This window comes from Oncorhynchus clarkii, chromosome 16 (genome assembly GCF_045791955.1).
Source record: "Oncorhynchus clarkii lewisi isolate Uvic-CL-2024 chromosome 16, UVic_Ocla_1.0, whole genome shotgun sequence".
Lineage (NCBI taxonomy): Eukaryota > Metazoa > Chordata > Actinopteri > Salmoniformes > Salmonidae > Oncorhynchus > Oncorhynchus clarkii.
This window is the reverse complement of record NC_092162.1, coordinates 52,797,028-52,814,684: the sequence shown is the minus strand read 5'-3', so window position 1 is coordinate 52,814,684 and position 17,657 is coordinate 52,797,028. Positions and strand designations below refer to the sequence as shown.

Sequence of the window (17,657 nt, the reverse complement as noted above, 5' to 3'; positions counted from 1 at the left end):
TGAGATGCTATGATAATGCCTTGGATGATTAGAACAGGACACCTCCTTCTTCCATCCTTCCATTCAGTTGGTGGAGAGACAGAGAGAGACTGTGGAGAGATGGAGAGACAGAACACAGGGGGAAAAGGATTACCACTGGATTAGTTTGATTAGTTTAAAGTGACCCCCTGGATTAATGACTGACAATCAGGACACAAAGTGGTGTGTGTGTGTGTGTGTGTGTGTGTGTGTGTGTGTGTGTGTGTGTGTGTGTGTGTGTGTGTGTGTGTGTGTGTGTGTGTGTGCGTGTGTGTGTGTGTGTGTGTGAGGATCTAGGGAGGTGCATGCATGTTTGTACATATGTGCTTGCATGTGTGTGTGCAGAGGAAGATTGGCCTGGTCCCAGATTTGTACGTGATTTTTGCCAACTACGATAGTCAGACCATTTGGCTACGGTAAACACACATACAGATCTGGGACCAGGCAAAAAGCATGATCGGCTCAAAGCGTCCCACCAGCGGGACACCTGTCGACAACTTCCGGTGAAATTGCCGGGCGCGATTCAAATAAATAATCATACAAATGATGGATATTAAATATCTAGGTACATACAAGTGTCTTATATCAGTTAAAAGCTTGTTAATCTAACTGCATTGTCCGATTTACAATAGGCATTACAGCGAAAGCATGCCATGCGATTGTTTGAGGACGGCACCCCACATCAAAATATTTTTCAACCAGCACAGGCTTCGTAAAATCACAAATAGCGATTAAATATTAATTTACTTTTTGAAGATCTTATTCTGATTTTCAATCCCAAGGGTCCCAGCTACAACATGCATGGTCATTTTGTTAGATAAAATCAATCTTTATATCCCAAAAAGTCTGTTTAGTGGGCGTCATCGATTTGAGTAATCCACTCGTTCAACATGCAGAGAAAGGAATCCAAAAAGCTAAACTTTGTTAAAACAAGTCAAACTACGTTTTTATGTAATCCTCAGGTACCCTAAAATGTAAATAAACTATAATATTTCATACGGAAAAAAGTATGTTCAATAGAAAAGTAAAATTAGCAAGTGCGCATCTTCTTCGTTGCGCACGCACAGACTGATTTCCAACTTTGACTCCCAGTATCAAAACTCAGAGTTCTCCCTCGTTTGGGAAGAAACAAGCCTGAAACCTTGAAAAAAGACTGTTGATATCTAGTGGAAGCCATAGGAATTGCAACCTGGGAGCTGGAATTGCATAGCCTTCCATCTCAAAAAAGAAATGTTCCAGTTGGTTTTCCTTTGGATTTTCTCCTACCATATCAATTGTGTTAAAGTCTCATACATTATTTTAAAATTTCTACAAATTTCAAAGTGTTTTCCATCCAATGGTACATATTATATGCATATCCTGGCTTTACTTTGGGCACGTCAGTCAGACAGTCATTGGCAGCAGAGAACTGGAAGGAAATGCGGCCAAAGGAGGTGTTGGCTTTGGGGATGACCAGTGAAATATACCTGCTGGAACGTGTGCTACGGGTGGGTGTTGCTATGGTGACCAGTGAGCTGAGATAAGGCGGAGCTTTACCTAGCAAAGACATATAGATGACCTGGAGCCAGTGGGTTTGGCCACGAATATGTAGTGAAGACCAGCCAACGAGAGCATACAGGTCACAGTGGTGGGTAGTATATGGGGCTTTGGTGAAAAAATGGATGATAGACTGCATCCAATTTGCTGAGTAGAGTGTTGGAGGCTATCTTGTAAATGACATCGTCGAAGTCAAGGATCGGTAGGATAGTCATTTTTACGAGGGTATGATTGGCAGCATGAGTGAAGGAGGCTTTGTTGCGAAACAGGAAGCCGATTCTAGATTTAATTTTGGATTTGGAGATGCTTAATGTGAATCTGGAAGGAGAGTTTAGAGTCTAGCCAAACACCTAGGTATTTATAGTTGTACACATATTCTAAGTCGGAACCGTTCAGAGTAGTGACGCTAGTCGGACGGGCAGGTGCAGACAGCGATTGGGTGAAGAGCATGCATTTAGTTTTACTTGTATTTAAGAGGAGTTGGAGGCCACAGAAGGAGAGTTGTATGGCGTTGAAGCTCTTTTGGAGGTTAGTTAACACAGTCTCCAACGAAGGGCCAGATGTATACAGAATGGTATTGTCTGCGTAGAGGTGGATCAAATAATCACCAGCAGCAAGAGCGACATCATTGATATATACAGAGAAAAGAGTCGGCTTGCGAATCCAACCCTGTGGCACCCCTATAGAGACTGCCAGATGTCCGGACAACAAGCCCTCCGATTTCACACACTGATCTCTATCTGAGAAGTAGTTAGTGAACCAGGCGAGGCAGTCATTAGAGAAACCAAGGCTGTTGAGTCTCCCAATAAGAATACGGTGATTGACAGTGTCGAAAGCCTTGACCAGGTCGATGAAGTACATTACTGCACAGTACTCTTATTCTCCATGGACTTTACTGTGTCCAAAAACTTTTTGGAATTTGTGCTACAGGATGCAAATTTTTGTTTGAAAAAGCTAGCCTTTGCTTTTCTAACTGACTGTGTGTATTGGTTCCTGACTTCCCTGAAAAGTTGCATATTGCGGGGACTATTCGAAGCTAGTGCGGCCACAGGGTGTTTTTGTGCTGGTCAAGGGCAGTCAAGTCTGGAGTGAACCAAGGACTGTATCTGTTCTTAGTTCTACATTTTTTGAAAGGGGCATGCTTATTTAAGATGGTGAGGAAAGCACTTTTAAAGAACAAGCAGGTTTCCTTACTGAGGGCATGAGGTTAAGTTAATATCCTTCCAGGATACCCGGCCCAGGTCGGTTAGAAAGGCCTGCTCGCAGAAGTGTTTCAGGGAGCGTTTGACAGTGATGAGGGGTGGTCGTTTGACCGCGGACCCATAACGGATGCAGGCAATGAGGCAGTGATCGCTGAGATCCTGATTGAAAACAGCAGTGGTGTTTTTAGAGGGCAAGTTGGTCAGAATGATATCTATGAGGGTGCCCATGTTTACAGATTTGGGGTTGTACCTGGTGGGTTCCTTGATCATTTGTGTGAGATTGAGGGCATCTATCTTAGATTATAGGACGGCTGGGGTGTTAAGCATATCACAATTTAGGTCACCTAGCAGTACGAACTCTGACGTTAGATGGTGGGAAATCAATTCACATATGGTGTCCAGGGCACAGCTGGGAGCTGAGGGGGGTCTATAACAGGCGGCAACAGTAATTGACTTATTTCTGGAGAGATGGATCTTTAAAAGTAGAAGCTCGATCTGTAGATCTGGATAGTATGACAGAACTCTGCAGGCTCTCTCTACAGTAGATTGCAATTCCGCCCCCTTTAGCAGTTCTATCTTGACGGAAAATATTGTAATTGGGGATGGAAATTTCTGATTTTTTTTGTGGCTTTCCTAAGCCAGGATTCAGACTCAGCTGGAACATCAGGGTTGGCGTAGTGTGCTAAAACAGTGAATAAAACACACTTAGGGAGGAGGCTTCTGATGTTAACATGCAAGAACCCAAGGCATTTACTGTTGCAGAAGTCAACAAATGAGAGCACATGGGGACACACAAGGCCTGGGTTTACCTCTACATCACCAGAGGAACAGAGGAGGAGTAGGATGAGGATACGGCTAGAGGCTATAAGAACTGGTTGTCTAGTGTGTTGGGAACAGAGAATAAAAGGAGCAGATTTATGGGCGTGGTAGGATAGATTCAGGGCATAGTGAACAGACAAGGGTAAGGCAGGGTGCGAGGACAGTGGGGGTAAACCTAGGCATTGAGTGATGATGAGAGAGGTTGCATCTCTGGAGGCGCCAGTTAAGCTGAGTTTGAGGCTGGGGCAGACAGATAAAAAAAATACTGTGTTAACGGACAGTCCAGCAGTCCCATAGGTCAAGACTTGGACAATGAAAACATACATAGACACAATTCACTTGTACAGTGCATTCAGAAACTATTCAGACCCCTTCCCTTTTTGTTACGTTACAGCCTGTCGTGGTAATTTCCTGTATTACTAAATGAGGAGAGTTGGAAACCACACACCAGTCAGAGTTATACTTAAATTTCCTCTTTTAATAATATGAGCTTCACTATAGCCCTTTGACTCTCAGATCAATTCAGTGTCTATAATGAATTCTGAGAGTCCCTACAAAAGAATACCAAGATCTTTTATAGCCAAGATACACCCCTCTCAACAACAGATCTTAGGAAAACTTCACAGAGGGCCTTTTACTTGAGAGAGAAGTATCCCATAGCCAGATAGCATTAGCTATAAATTATCGTTCAGTTTGGTCTCTAAAACGAGGTTCTAATCTCATTCCTGGTACTTCATAGTACAAAAACATTACCTCATCCAATGGCATATATCAATTGTCAACAATTATATTCTCCCATCTCAAGTAAACCCCCTCTTCTCCCCACACCTGGATAAGTGGGGAGTGAGCCTCTAGGTCATATACTATCTCAAGATAAGTGCAACATCAGAGGGGACATACAATGGTTACAGACACTGCCATACTCCTCCCCCCAATGGGAAAAGGAGGGACATTGTGGAGACACTTAATTGGTTCCCCATTAATCACGCCATCCCTTCACATGGTTTAAGAATAGTTAAAGACACATTCACATAAGAAGACAATGTTCCATTCTGTCCTCCTCCCCTTCTGATATTCTGCATAGCACCAGATGGTTTAACAGATACATTCACATATGAAGACAAGCCTGACCTCTCCCCCAAGTGACTGAGCCCTAGCTGAGAAGGGATAAGTGCAATTGCCTACCCTATAGTCCAAAGGGAAACATTCTAATGACAAGTATCTCACATAAGCATATTATGTAAATAAAACATCTTATTTATCTATGTTACCTAACTAATTCTGATTCAGCACCTATAAGCCTCATTCTAAAATCGATTAAATAAAAAATTTTCCTCATCAATCTACACACAATAACCCATATTGACAAACAGGTTTTTAGACATGTAAAAAACACAAGTATTCAGACCCTTTGCTATGAGGAGCTCAAGTGCATCTTGTTTCCATTGGTCATCTTTGAGATGTTTCTACAACTTGATTGGAGACCACCTGTTGTAAATTCAATTGACTGGACATGATTTGGAAAGGCACACACCTGTCTATATAAGGTCCCACAGTTGACTTTGCATGTAACAACAAAAACCAAGCCATGAGGTCAAAGGAGTTGTCCGTAGAGGTCAGAGACAGGATTGTGTCGAGACTAAGATCTGGGGCAGAGTGCCAAAATATTTCTGCAGCATTGAGGGTCCCCAAAAACACAGTGATGTCCATCATTCTTAAATGGATTAAGTTTGGAACCACCAAGAATCTTCCTCGAGCTGGCACTCGGCCAAACTGAGAAATAGGGGAGAAGTACCTTGGTCAGGGAGGTGACCAAGAACCCGATGGTCACTCTGACAGAGCTCCAGAGTTCCTCTGTGGAGATGGGAGAACCTTTCAGAAGGACAACCGTCATTGCAGCACTCCACCAATCAGGCCAGACGGAAGCTACTCCTCAGTAAAAGGCAAATGACAGCCCGCTTGGAGTTTGCCAAAAGGCACCTAAAGGACTCTCAGAGCATGAGAAACAAGATGCTCTGGTCTGATGAAATCAAGATTGAACTCTTTGGCCTGAATGCCAAGCTTCACGTCTGGAGGAAACCTGGCACCATTCCTATGGTGAAGCATGGTGGTAGCAGCATCATGCTGGTGGGGATGTTTTTCAGCTGCAGGGACTGGGAGACTTGTCAGGATCATTGGAAAGTTGAACTGAGCAAAATACAGAGAGATCCCTGATGAAAACCTGCTCCAGAGAGCTCAGGACCTTAGACTGGGGTGAAGGTTCCCCTTCCAACAGGACAATGACTTTAAGCACACAGCAAAGACAACGCAACAGTGGCTTCAGAACAAGTCTCTGAATGTCCTTGAGTGGCCCAGTTACTTGTTTCATTATAAAATATGAAAAAGGAGAAATTAATCGGTGTAATTGTGTTTTTAACAAACTCTTTTCTCTTGTTTGTCTTCCCTAGGTACAGGAGTGGCTTTGTCTCAACTGCCAGATGCAGAGGGCCTTGGGCATTGACATGACCACCCCACGCTCCAAGAGCCAGCAGCAGATCCACTCTCCATCCCACCAAGCCAAACCCATAGTCCAGCCACCACCTGTTCAGCCAGCTCAGCCAGCAACCCAGCCAAAACCCCAGCCTCAGCCCCAGGCCCAGCCCCCACCACAGTCAAAACCCCACTCCCAGCCCCAGCACCAACTCTACGGTCAATCCCAGCCCTATGGTCAATCCCAGCCCCAGGACCAGCCCTATGGTCAATCCCAGTCCCAGCCCTATGGACAATCCCAATCCCAGCCCTATGGACAATCCCAATCCCAGTCCCAGCTCTATGGTCAGTCCCAGCCCAAGTCCTTTGGCAAAACTCCGCCCCAGCCCTATGGCCAATCCCAGCCTCAGCAACAGCCCTACAACCAAACTCAGCCCCAGCCACATGGTCAATCTCAGACCTATGGCCATTCCCAGCCCCAGCAACAGCCCTATGGTCAATCCCAGCCCCAACAACAGCCCTACAGCCAAACTCAGCCTCAGCCATATGGTCAATCCCAACCCCAGCAACAGCTCTACGGCCAAAGCCAACCTCAGCCCCAGCCATATGGTCAATCCCAGCCCTATGGTCAATCCCAGTCGCAGCACCAGCCTCAGGCCAAACCCCAAGCTCAGCATCAGCCACAGACCTCTCCTGGCCTACAGAGACACCCTATACCCGGCTCTGCTTCCCTGCCTGGGTCAACGACAAGCTCCCCCCAGCACATCCCATATGGCCAGAGAGGGCCTGGAGGTCCCGGCCAGCCCCGGATTCCCCATCCTGGGGCAGTCCCCCTTGTGGGCATGGCCAAGGCACCCTCCCAGCCAGACCTGGGCCGAGGCTCCCCGCAGCACCAGGGCGGCCGCCAGGCCGCCAGCGCCGGCTCGTCGCCTTCCCATCGGCCCGCCGCTCCCCAGGGGCAACCGCCCCAGGACGGCCTGACCAAACTGTTTGGCTTTGGGGCATCGCTCCTCAACCAGGCAGCCAGCACCCTGGCCTCTGTGGACCCCCTCTCAGGGACACCATCCACCCAGCCCTCCCCTGCCAGGGGTGGGCCTTCCAACAAACAACAAGGACCTCCTGGTGCCAAACCATTCCAGACGGGTGGCCCTCATGCACCCCCGATGGGTGGCCCGCAAGCACCCCAGATGGGTGGCCCTCATGCACCCCCGATGGGTAGCCCGCAAGCACCCCAGATAGGTGGCCCACAAGCACCCCAAATGGGTGGCCCTCATGTAGCGCAAATGGGTGGACCCCACACACCAACTCAGATTGGTGGCCCGTATGCACCACAAATGGGTGGCCCACATACATCAACTCAGAAAGCACCCCAACAGCAGCAATCACCTGTGCATCATCAGAAGGGACCACAGCAACAACAGCAACAGCAGCAGCAGCAGCCGGCCAGACAGGAGCCCGTTCCCAAGCCGGTGGAGCCCGAGAAGCCCAAAGTCAAATGCCCCCTGTGTAAAACGGAGCTCAACATCGGCAGCACCACTGAGCCGCCTAGCTACAACTCCTGCACCCAGTGCCACACTCAGGTCTGCAACCTATGTGGATTCAACCCCGCGCCTCACCTGGAGGTAAGCAAGACTTTCCATCTCTCTTTCTGTATGTTCTATCTCCCTCTCTCTTTATCTCTTTATCTCTCTCACTTTATCTCTCTTTATCTCTCTTTATCTCTCTTTATCTCTCTTTATCTCTCTCTCTCTCTCTCTCTCTCTCTCTCTCTCTCTCTCTCTCATTGCCCTTGATCCTTCACTGAGGCCCATGCTCCTGTTTGTCATTACGTTGTGAGTAATGCAGCTCGCTCAATTCTTCACAGTAATCACACCTAAAAGTGTCTTAGCAGGTTTACATCTCCACCATGTCTGCCTCGCAACAATTCAGTACTTATTAGTTTGCCTTCTCAATTGATAGAGGCAGTTCTTCCATTTTGGCGAGTGGTTCTTTCTGAATACCTGGTCAAAAGGGGAGCGTGGGGAACACAAAACATCTGTTTTTTCTTCCATTAATTTCGTATTCAATAGAATTGTTCCATTTATTGATAATGAAACTCTCCAAAGCAGGCCCTTTTCCCCTCACACACCTTTTTCTATAGATCAGCACACAGACCTTGAGAACACTGCATGCGCATACTAAAGATTTAACGGTGGAGTGAAGGGCTGGAGCAAGGGATGAAAGTAGATGGACAGACACAGTAGAGGAAGCTGTTGAATGGCTTAGTAAAACCATCCACATTAGGGATGTTCAGTCTCTAGGCCTTTTGTGGTTGTACTGTACCTGCCTGGTAGGCAGCTTCTCTTTTTGATGGAGATTTTCGGGAGTAAGTCATGGCCAACGTTAGCTGTACTCCTGGACCTAGAAGCATTTTTTGATGGAGATTCTCCATTGAGCTTTCTTTTTGGTCCAGGACAAGGCTTAATCTGTGTCCCGGAAACAACCTCTATATTCTATACTACTCGTTTGTGTGGTAGGCAATACAGAGGTGAAATCTCTCCTCATTGTCCTAAATACTTTAGTAAATCGTCCATAAACGGATGTTAGATGAGATGTTGACCAAATTGTTGAGGATAAGTTTATAGTATATTCTCTCCCTCTCTAAAGAGATCCAGGTCAGAAATCCTCCTTAATGGACGTTGAGGAGGCTGGGAAAAAGGTTGAGTATGGGAGATGTAGAGATGTATGGGAGATGTATTTCCCGCTATAATTCAGCCCTTATGATTCAAGGAGGATCAGACTTTCATCTATGAGTGTGACCAGAATGTAAAGTGGTGCTGTTGCAGTGTACCAATCAATGGGTGTTTTTAATCCTCCACGCTGACACTAGACTCACAGCCTAGCAGAAGCAACCTAGGAGAAACCATAAAGTGGCATTTATGTCCCTGGGTTTGAATTCAGTCAAACCTACTGGCCGTGTTTTGGTGATGGATAGCTTTGTGAAATATGGGATCCAGGGACGGCTTGTGAGATACAATTTCATCCTAAATAATACCTTGAAATAACTTCATTATTTACATTATGATTTGTATTTCAGATTATTGAGATCATGAAACATTGCTCCTTTTGATCCAACAGTAAGTGTTGCAGATCATAGAGTTAACATGGTGCTACCCAAGGGTCTGTGGGGAATATTGTACAGTACAGTGGGTCAATGCCAGAGCCAGTATTGCATTGTATGTTCATCCCTCCAGTCAGAACTACAGATAATGGCCGGGCTATAAATAGATTCCAGAGTACAGCCTTAGTGACTGCGTGGGGGACCAAGATGCATTGAATCAAGTAATATACACCAAGAGGAATCCCAGCCCATTCAAACTGTTAGGGGCGCACAGAAAGAAAGGGGCAGAGGCGGTTTGCTGAATGTCGGCTCAATTTATGCTTCAAACAAAGGAGGGCAGGAAGCTTTCAAGAGTAGCGGGCTACTGCAGAACCTTCAGTAGGCTGGCTGTCAGTAGAAGAGAGGCCTGTCATAGCCTGCGAGCAACGCAGCACTCCTGAAAAGGATGGAGAGCCAGGCTGTGGAGGAGACTCTGGAAAGAGCACGCTATAGCTGGGTCACGTGGCGTGGCGAGTCCAGAGGGAGAGCTCCTGGGGGACCACAATAACAAGGGGGAGGGAGAGAGGGTAGAGGAAGGGATGAGAAGTGAAAAGATGTGAGAGAGAGAGAAAGAGTAAGTGAGCGAGAGAGAGAGAGAGAGAGAGAGATAGCGAGAGAGAGAGAGATAGCGAGAGAGAGAGAGAGAGAGAGAGAGAGAGAGAGAGAGAGAGAGAGAGAGAGAGAGGGAGAGAGATAGCGAGAGAGAGAGCGAGAGAGAGAGAGAGAGCGAGAGAGAGAGAGATAGAGAGAGAGAGAGAGAGAGAGAGCGAGAGAGAGAGCGAGAGAGCGAGCGAGAGAGAGAGAGAGAGAGAGAGAGAGAGAGAGAGAGAGAGAGAGAGAGAAAGAAAGAGAGAATACTTATGACGTCCAAAGCAGTGTCTCAGGATAAACTAAAGAATGGGAGGCTGGGGGGAACCAAACAAAACCTGTTGACTTTTCCCTGCCGGGTTGGGTTCTCCTACTCAGCTAGCTAGACCTTGGGAGGGCTGTGGAGGGTAGCAGCCCAAATGTTTTTTGCATTTCCTCTAGTCTGTCCAGAGTACCAGATCGGCAGTTTTCATCATTGTGATTCCTCCATTGGTTCCATTGTGCCAGGACAGCTCAATCAAGCTCAGATAAACAATTTCAAATAGTGTTTGAACCCGGGTCTGGAGGGTAGTGAGGGTACAGTACACTGTGCTCCTCTACATATTTAATCTCTCACTATTTATAATGCACATCCTCTGAATTATTAATCAAGCACTCTTCTTCTCTCTCTGCCCCTTCTTTTTGCAGTTCCCTCAAATGCATGTCACTAAACAAAATGTGTTCATTGCACTTTATCTCAACCAATGGCCAAAGTCCTGGCATCCTCCTCCATTTCATCCTGAATTCTCCCACTCCAGGCTTAATAATGATATACAGATTAGAGCAGTGGGTTGTGGGCTGCTCAATGTTAAGTAGCGTTTCAGTACTGAAAATACTGTGTGGACAGAGAGAGAGAGAGAGAAAAATAGACATAGATGGAGAGAGAGATACAGAGAGAGAATACTTGGATTAGCTACAGGGTGTTCACATGGTCTTCACTCCATGTTTTTCAAGATTGATTTAATACATAGGGAGATTATGAAATCCTTTGCTCATTCACTTGGGAAAGAAATGTGTCTTATGCTGTGTTGTTATGAACTGACAGAAGTAGATCGCAATGTAACAAATGTTGCTAAACGTTCACCATGTGGGATTTCTCTCACTGTGGAGCTTTTCATCATTTCCCTTTCCTCACCAACATCTCTTTTCTCCTGTACCCTCTTATGAGAGTGAAAAAATCTTCCCTCTCCTGCTCTCTCTGCGCCCCTGACAGAGCAGGATTCATTGTAAATTCATTCAGATGGAAACCTTTCTCTACCACAGAGTGGCCTTTGAGGCAGTGGAGCTCAGTGGAGCTCAGTGTGGAGCTCAGTGTAGCTCAGTGTAGCTCAGTGGGGCTCAGTGGGGCTCACTGGGGCTCAGTGGGGCTCAGTGTGGCTCAGTGGGGCTCAGTGTAGCTCAGTGGGGCTCAGTGGGGCTCAGTGTAGCTCAGTGGGGCTCAGTGTAGCTCAGTGGGGCTCAGTGGGGCTCAGTGGGGCTCAGTGTGGCTCAGTGGGGTTCAGTGTGGCTCAGTGGAGCTCAGTGGGGCTCAGGGTGGCTCAGTGGAGCTCAGTGTAGCTCAGTGGGGCTCAGTAGAGCTGAATGTAGTTCAGTGGGGCTCAGTGTAGCTCAGTGGAGCACAGTGGAGCTCAGTGGAGCTGAGTGGGGCTTAGTGTGGCTCAGTGTGGCTCAGTGGAACTGAGTGTAGTTCAGTGGAGCTCAGTGGAGACGTGGTTGATCCAGCACCAGCCTTCTCCCATGCAGCCTGTAATGAAACATGAAAGGGCATGAAAGAAAATAACACAGAGGACAGGGAGGATGGGACAGTGGCATCACAGCCAGCGCTGGTCATCCAGAAGGACTGGAATGATGACACACTGTGTTTCACACACACTCTTGCAGGCAGCATAAAAGCAGGCCTGCATACGCACACGCATGCATACAGTACAAGTGCACACTTATGCGCACACACACAGAGAAACACACACACACAGAAACACACACACACCAACTGACTCATCAGACCTTGTAGCATACTGCCCTCTCGTTAGCAAATATGTCTGAGTTGCTCCCAATGCGATCCTTCACTTCATGCTGAAATGAGAAACATCACATTACACTGTCATTTTCATCAACTCTCAGGCAACAATAAACATTTTAGTGCAGCACAGAGATGTAAAATGCATATTTTTTTAAAGAAGGTGTTTTATTTGTGACCGACCGGCGAGATTCGGTCTTATGTAGCAACATTTGAAATTGTGTTTTTTACATTGGATAAAAGTAGAGACTTAGAGATAGAAATGTGTATATCATACACTACAGTTGAGGGACAATGGGAAAGTAATTCTGCTTTAGAAGTTTAGAAGTTTTAGAAGTTCTGCTTTAGAACCTCACTTTTGAGAAAATTGCCCTTGAATGTTTTGGTATACCTACTGGAGAGCTCTTCTTTGTCTATACCCATTCAACATCGTTAACACCCTCTTAAGCCTTAGCCACACCCATCTCTTTTTTTTACATTTTATTTTTTAATTCTCCCCAATTGGTAGTTACAGTCTTGTCCCACCATACGGACTCGCGAGAGGCGAAGGTCGAGAGCCATGCATCCTCCGAAGCACGACCCTGCCAAGCTGCACTGCTTCTTGACAAACTGCTCGCTTAATCCAGAAGCCAGCCGCAACAATGTGTCGGACGAAACACTGTACAACTGGCGACCATGTCAACATGCATGGGCCCGGCCCGCCACAGGAGTCGCTAGAGCACGAAACTCTCCCCTTACCCGGACAACGCTGTGAGCCGCCTCATGGGTCTCCCTGTTGCAGCAGGCTGCGACATAGCCTGGGATCGAACCCGGATCTGCAGTGACGCCTCAAGCTTTGCGATGCAGTGCCTTAGACCGCTGCACTACTCAGAAGGCCCCCCATCCATTTCTTTAAGGATTCACGAGGCCATGTACTAAACAACCAAATATTTCAAGACTAAAGGCTGGTTTATACCAGGGCTGTGTTCGTGCATTTAATCTGGAGTGCCAGAGTGTGCTCTGGGCATTCGTAAACTCAGAATGTTGTCAGATTGTCCGTTTGTAAATTCAGAGCGTTTCGCTCTCAGTGTTCAGAGCGCGCAGTGGACGCTCTGGCCAAGGATTATGTAACGGCGTTCATCGGAAGAAGAGGAATCGTCAGACCAAAATGCAGCGGGATACGTGTTCATCTTTATTATAAGGAACTGAACACTGAATACAAAAATAACAAAAGGAAAACCCGAAACAGTCCTGCAAGGTGAAACAAACACTAAACAGAAATACCCACACCTAAAAGTGGAAAAACAGGCTACCTAAGAATGATTCCCAATCAGAGACAACGATAGACAGCTGTCCTTGATTGAGAACCATACCCGGCCGAAACATAGAAATACAAAACCAAGACATACAAACATAGAATGCCCACCCAAATCACACCCTGACCAAACAAAAATAGAAACATACAAAGCAATCTACGGTCAGGGCGTGACAGAGTAGGGTTGATCCAAGCGTTCTGACCTAACAACCGCAGTCAACCACGCAAGCTAACTGGCTAACGTTTGCAAGCTTGCTTGCTACTTCCAGGCACAAATGAGAGAACAGCTCACTCTGACCATTTTACTCGTCCTAGCTGAGCAGGTTAGGCTGTCTTTATGTTATCCAGAGCGTTGATGACTGCAACTGTGCTGCTGGCAACAATTTAATTACACTTTTTTGCCAACGTTTACTTACACCGGCCCTATTCAGTGGGTGTTGAGCATTCGTAAATTTGTCAGTTATTCTGCGCTCTGGTACACTCAGACGAGAGGGCGCTGAAATCAGAGTAGATAGCCAGAATGAATTTACCAACTATCAACTGTCTATCAACAGTTGTCGCAGTGACATCATTAACATTATATTGAAATGATTACTTGCATAGTGGAGTCTTTTGTTTAGACATGTAGCTAGCTAACTAAACACTTAACCATAATCCCAACTCATAACGTTACTACCCTGGATGAATCTGCAGTTAGCTAACCAATCAGCTAACTAGCAATGCAACTACTGTAGCAATGCGAATGGCTCTGAGATACAAATGATATTACTACACAGATCATACACGTAACGTTAGCGCGCATTAGTGTTAGCTAGCTAACTGTAGCTAGCTAACTGTAGCTAGCTAGCTAACAGTACACTTTAACTTGAAACGAAAATGAATTTCTGACAAAATTCGAAACGTGTAATATCTGAAAATGTAGCTAGCGAGACTATCTTACCCGGATGCATACATGGATGGACGCTCCTCCCTCTCTGTCCCAGATGCCATGGTTGCCCTTAGTTTGAAGATGTAATCCGGAGACAGCTGTTTCATACAATAGAATTATGTGTGTTCTCTTTTCGACACCGTCTGCATATTTCCAATCAAACGCCATAATTTTCTCCTTCTCCTTAGCTATCATACTCAAAACTTAGTCGTCCAGAAAGTAGAGAGCAACACTTATGTAGTTCTACCACGTGATATCTTTGAAAAAAGCTGCGTTAGAAAGGATTACCTACACATACTGACCAGCGCATGTTATAGACAGAAGCGGGCTACATGGCAGACCAATTCGAACTCATCTCTCGGCATGTCCAACCCACTCATTATCTCAGCCAATCATGGGTAGCTGGAAGGTTGCCCTCTTTTTCTGTGGCTAAACCAACTATGCTCGTAATTAAACAATTGTATTCATATTTGTTGGCATACAAGTTTGTTATTAAGGCACATGTTCCAGAAGGCATTTCTGCCAAAAAAAATGCATTTTGATGAGAAAAAAAAAGTTTGTTTAAATGGCTCTTCTGTCAGATAATGGTCAATTCTACATTCTTAGAAATTGGAGCGAAAGGAATATACTTAATTGTGTTAGTGGTCAGGTACAGGTAACAAAATACATACCAACCACTATGAGAGGCTTTACAAGTCCACTACCTTTCACCAGGGCCCATAATGGTCAAAGGTAGGCCATAATATGTGATATGCCAGCCCAACGGTGGCAGATGACGCTAGTTCCCACTTCACAATTAGGCCATAATATGTGATATGCCAGCCCAACGGTGGCAGATGACGCTAGTTCCTACTTCACAATTAGGCTATAATATGTGATATGCCAGCCCAATGGTGGCGGTTGACGCTAGTTCCTACTCTTACTACTAAAAAAAAGAGCTCATAGAGGGGGTTGACCCTGCTGACAGTTGGAATTCTTAAAGAGGTGGGTGGCTCTATGGCTTAAGCAACAAGCTCTCACAGTCTCACTGCCTAATTAGATTTTTATCCATGTTTCTTCAAATGTCAAATTTCGAATCGTTTTTGACCCTCTTGGTTGCTCCTGCTGCTCTGTATCGTTCCATTTCTCCAAAAGTCACATTTTGAAGTTAAGGGTTAACTTTAGGCACTCATTCCAAATGGTTAAGGTAAGGGTTAAAGTTTGGGATAGGGTTAAACAATAATAATAAAAACAGTGTCCACCACTGGGATCAAACACCGCAACCTTCTGATCCAGAGTCATGGGATTACGCCCATCCGCCATTCCCGGCCACAAACCGGTAATAGCTCTCACTGTTGCCCCTAGTGGACGGTTTTGAAGGCATTTCAGACGTCCTCAGGACATAAATAGACGTCCAATTTCAAAGTCCATCTTGAACGATCTCCCTGGGCTTAGGAGGGTGTGGATGATGCTGAATGGGCATAAACAAAGAAGAGCTCTCTAGCAGTCAACAAAATATTTCAAGGGCATTTTCTCCTACTTGTCTCCTAAGTGTGATAACAACTTTATCAACTTTTCCATGCTTTCTCCAATCACAGTGTATGTTTGTAATCTGTAAAAAAGTATTCAGTATTCATTTTGTGTGTGTGTGTGTGTGTGTGCGTGCGTGAGTGCCTTCAGAAATTCAGCCATCCTGTGTAGGTGTCCTAACAATTAGTCTGCCTCTCACTCACCTGTCTGTGTGTGTGCGTGTGTGTGTGCGTGCGTGTGTCTCTTCAGTGATGCAGCCATCCTGTGTGTGTGTGTGTGTGTGTGTGCGCCTGCTGGGATGAAGGTAGGGGTGGACAGAGAGGTCAGGTTATACCACATAGATGATTGATTAGTCAGTTATTATCTGTATGGGAGCAAGGCTTACTGACGTTAAATGACTTACCTCCATGGTTGCGTCTCAAATGTCACCCTATTCCCTATGAAGTGCACTACTTTTGACCAGGACTCATTCCTTAATTGAGGCCATTATTTGTATTTTATATTTAGTTACTAGAGTCCAGGTGTATCTTGGTTAGGGCAGGGATGCTCAAATAGAGATACATATTCTCCTACTATAACATACTCTATTCTCTTACTATAACATACTCTATTCTCCTACTATAACATACTCTATTCTCTTACTATAACATACTCTATTCTCCTACTATAACATACTCTATTCTCCTACTATATTATACTCTATTCTCCTACTATATTATACTCTATTCTCCTACTATAACATACTCTATTCTCCTACTATAACATACTCTATTCTCCTACTATAACATACTCTATTCTCTTACTATAACATACTCTATTCTCCTACTATAACATACTCTATTCTCCTACTATATTATACTCTATTCTCCTACTATATTATACTCTATTCTCCTACTATAATATACTCTATTCTCCTACTATAATATACTCTATTCTCCTACTATAATATACTCTATTCTCCTACTATAACATACTCTATTCTCCTACTATAATATACTCTATTCTCCTACTATAATATACTCTATTCTCCTACTATAATATACTCTATTCTCCTACTATAACATACTCTATTCTCTTACTATAACATACTCTATTCTCCTACTATAACATACTCTATTCTCCTACTATATTATACTCTATTCTCCTACTATAATATACTCTATTCTCTTACTATAACATACTCTATTCTCCTACTATAACATACTCTATTCTCCTACTATAATATACTCTATTCTCTTACTATAACATACTCTATTCTCCTACTATAACATACTCTATTCTCCTACTATAATATACTCTATTCTCCTACTATAATATACTCTATTCTCTTACTATAACATACTCTATTCTCCTACTATAACATACTCTATTCTCCTACTATAACATACTCTATTCTCCTACTATATTATACTCTATTCTCTTACTATAACATACTCTATTCTCCTACTATATTATACTCTATTCTCCTACTATAATATACTCTATTCTCTTACTATAACATACTCTATTCTCCTACTATAACATACTCTATTCTCCTACTATAACATACTCTATTCTCCTACTATATTATACTCTATTCTCTTACTATAACATACTCTATTCTCCTACTATAATATACTCTATTCTCCTACTATAATATACTCTATTCTCCTACTATATTATACTCTATTCTCCTACTATAATATACTCTATTCTCTTACTATAACATACTCTATTCTCCTACTATAACATACTCTATTCTCCTACTATAATATACTCTATTCTCCTACTATAATATACTCTATTCTCCTACTATAACATACTCTATTCTCCTACTATAATATACTCTATTCTCTTACTATAACATACTCTATTCTCCTACTATAACATACTCTATTCTCCTACTATATTATACTCTATTCTCCTACTATATTATACTCTATTCTCCTACTATATTATACTCTATTCTCCTACTATATTATACTCTATTCTCCTACTATATTATACTCTATTCTCCTACTATATTATACTCTATTCTCCTACTATATTATACTCTATTCTCCTACTATATTATACTCTATTCTCCTACTATAATATACTCTATTCTCCTACTATAACAT

At 44.3% G+C, this 17,657-nt stretch overlaps 1 protein-coding gene across 1 annotated transcript in view; it reads left to right on the top strand.

The window, feature by feature from the left end:
- The window catches only part of LOC139368712 (protein bassoon-like), a 172,675-nt gene that overhangs the window by 74,079 nt on the left and 80,939 nt on the right, over positions 1-17,657 (top strand). Inside the window, exon 3 of the mRNA XM_071107995.1 lies at positions 6,023-7,666. Coding sequence (XP_070964096.1) covers positions 6,023-7,666 — 1,644 coding nt within the window. The remainder of the gene's footprint in view (positions 1-6,022; positions 7,667-17,657) is intronic.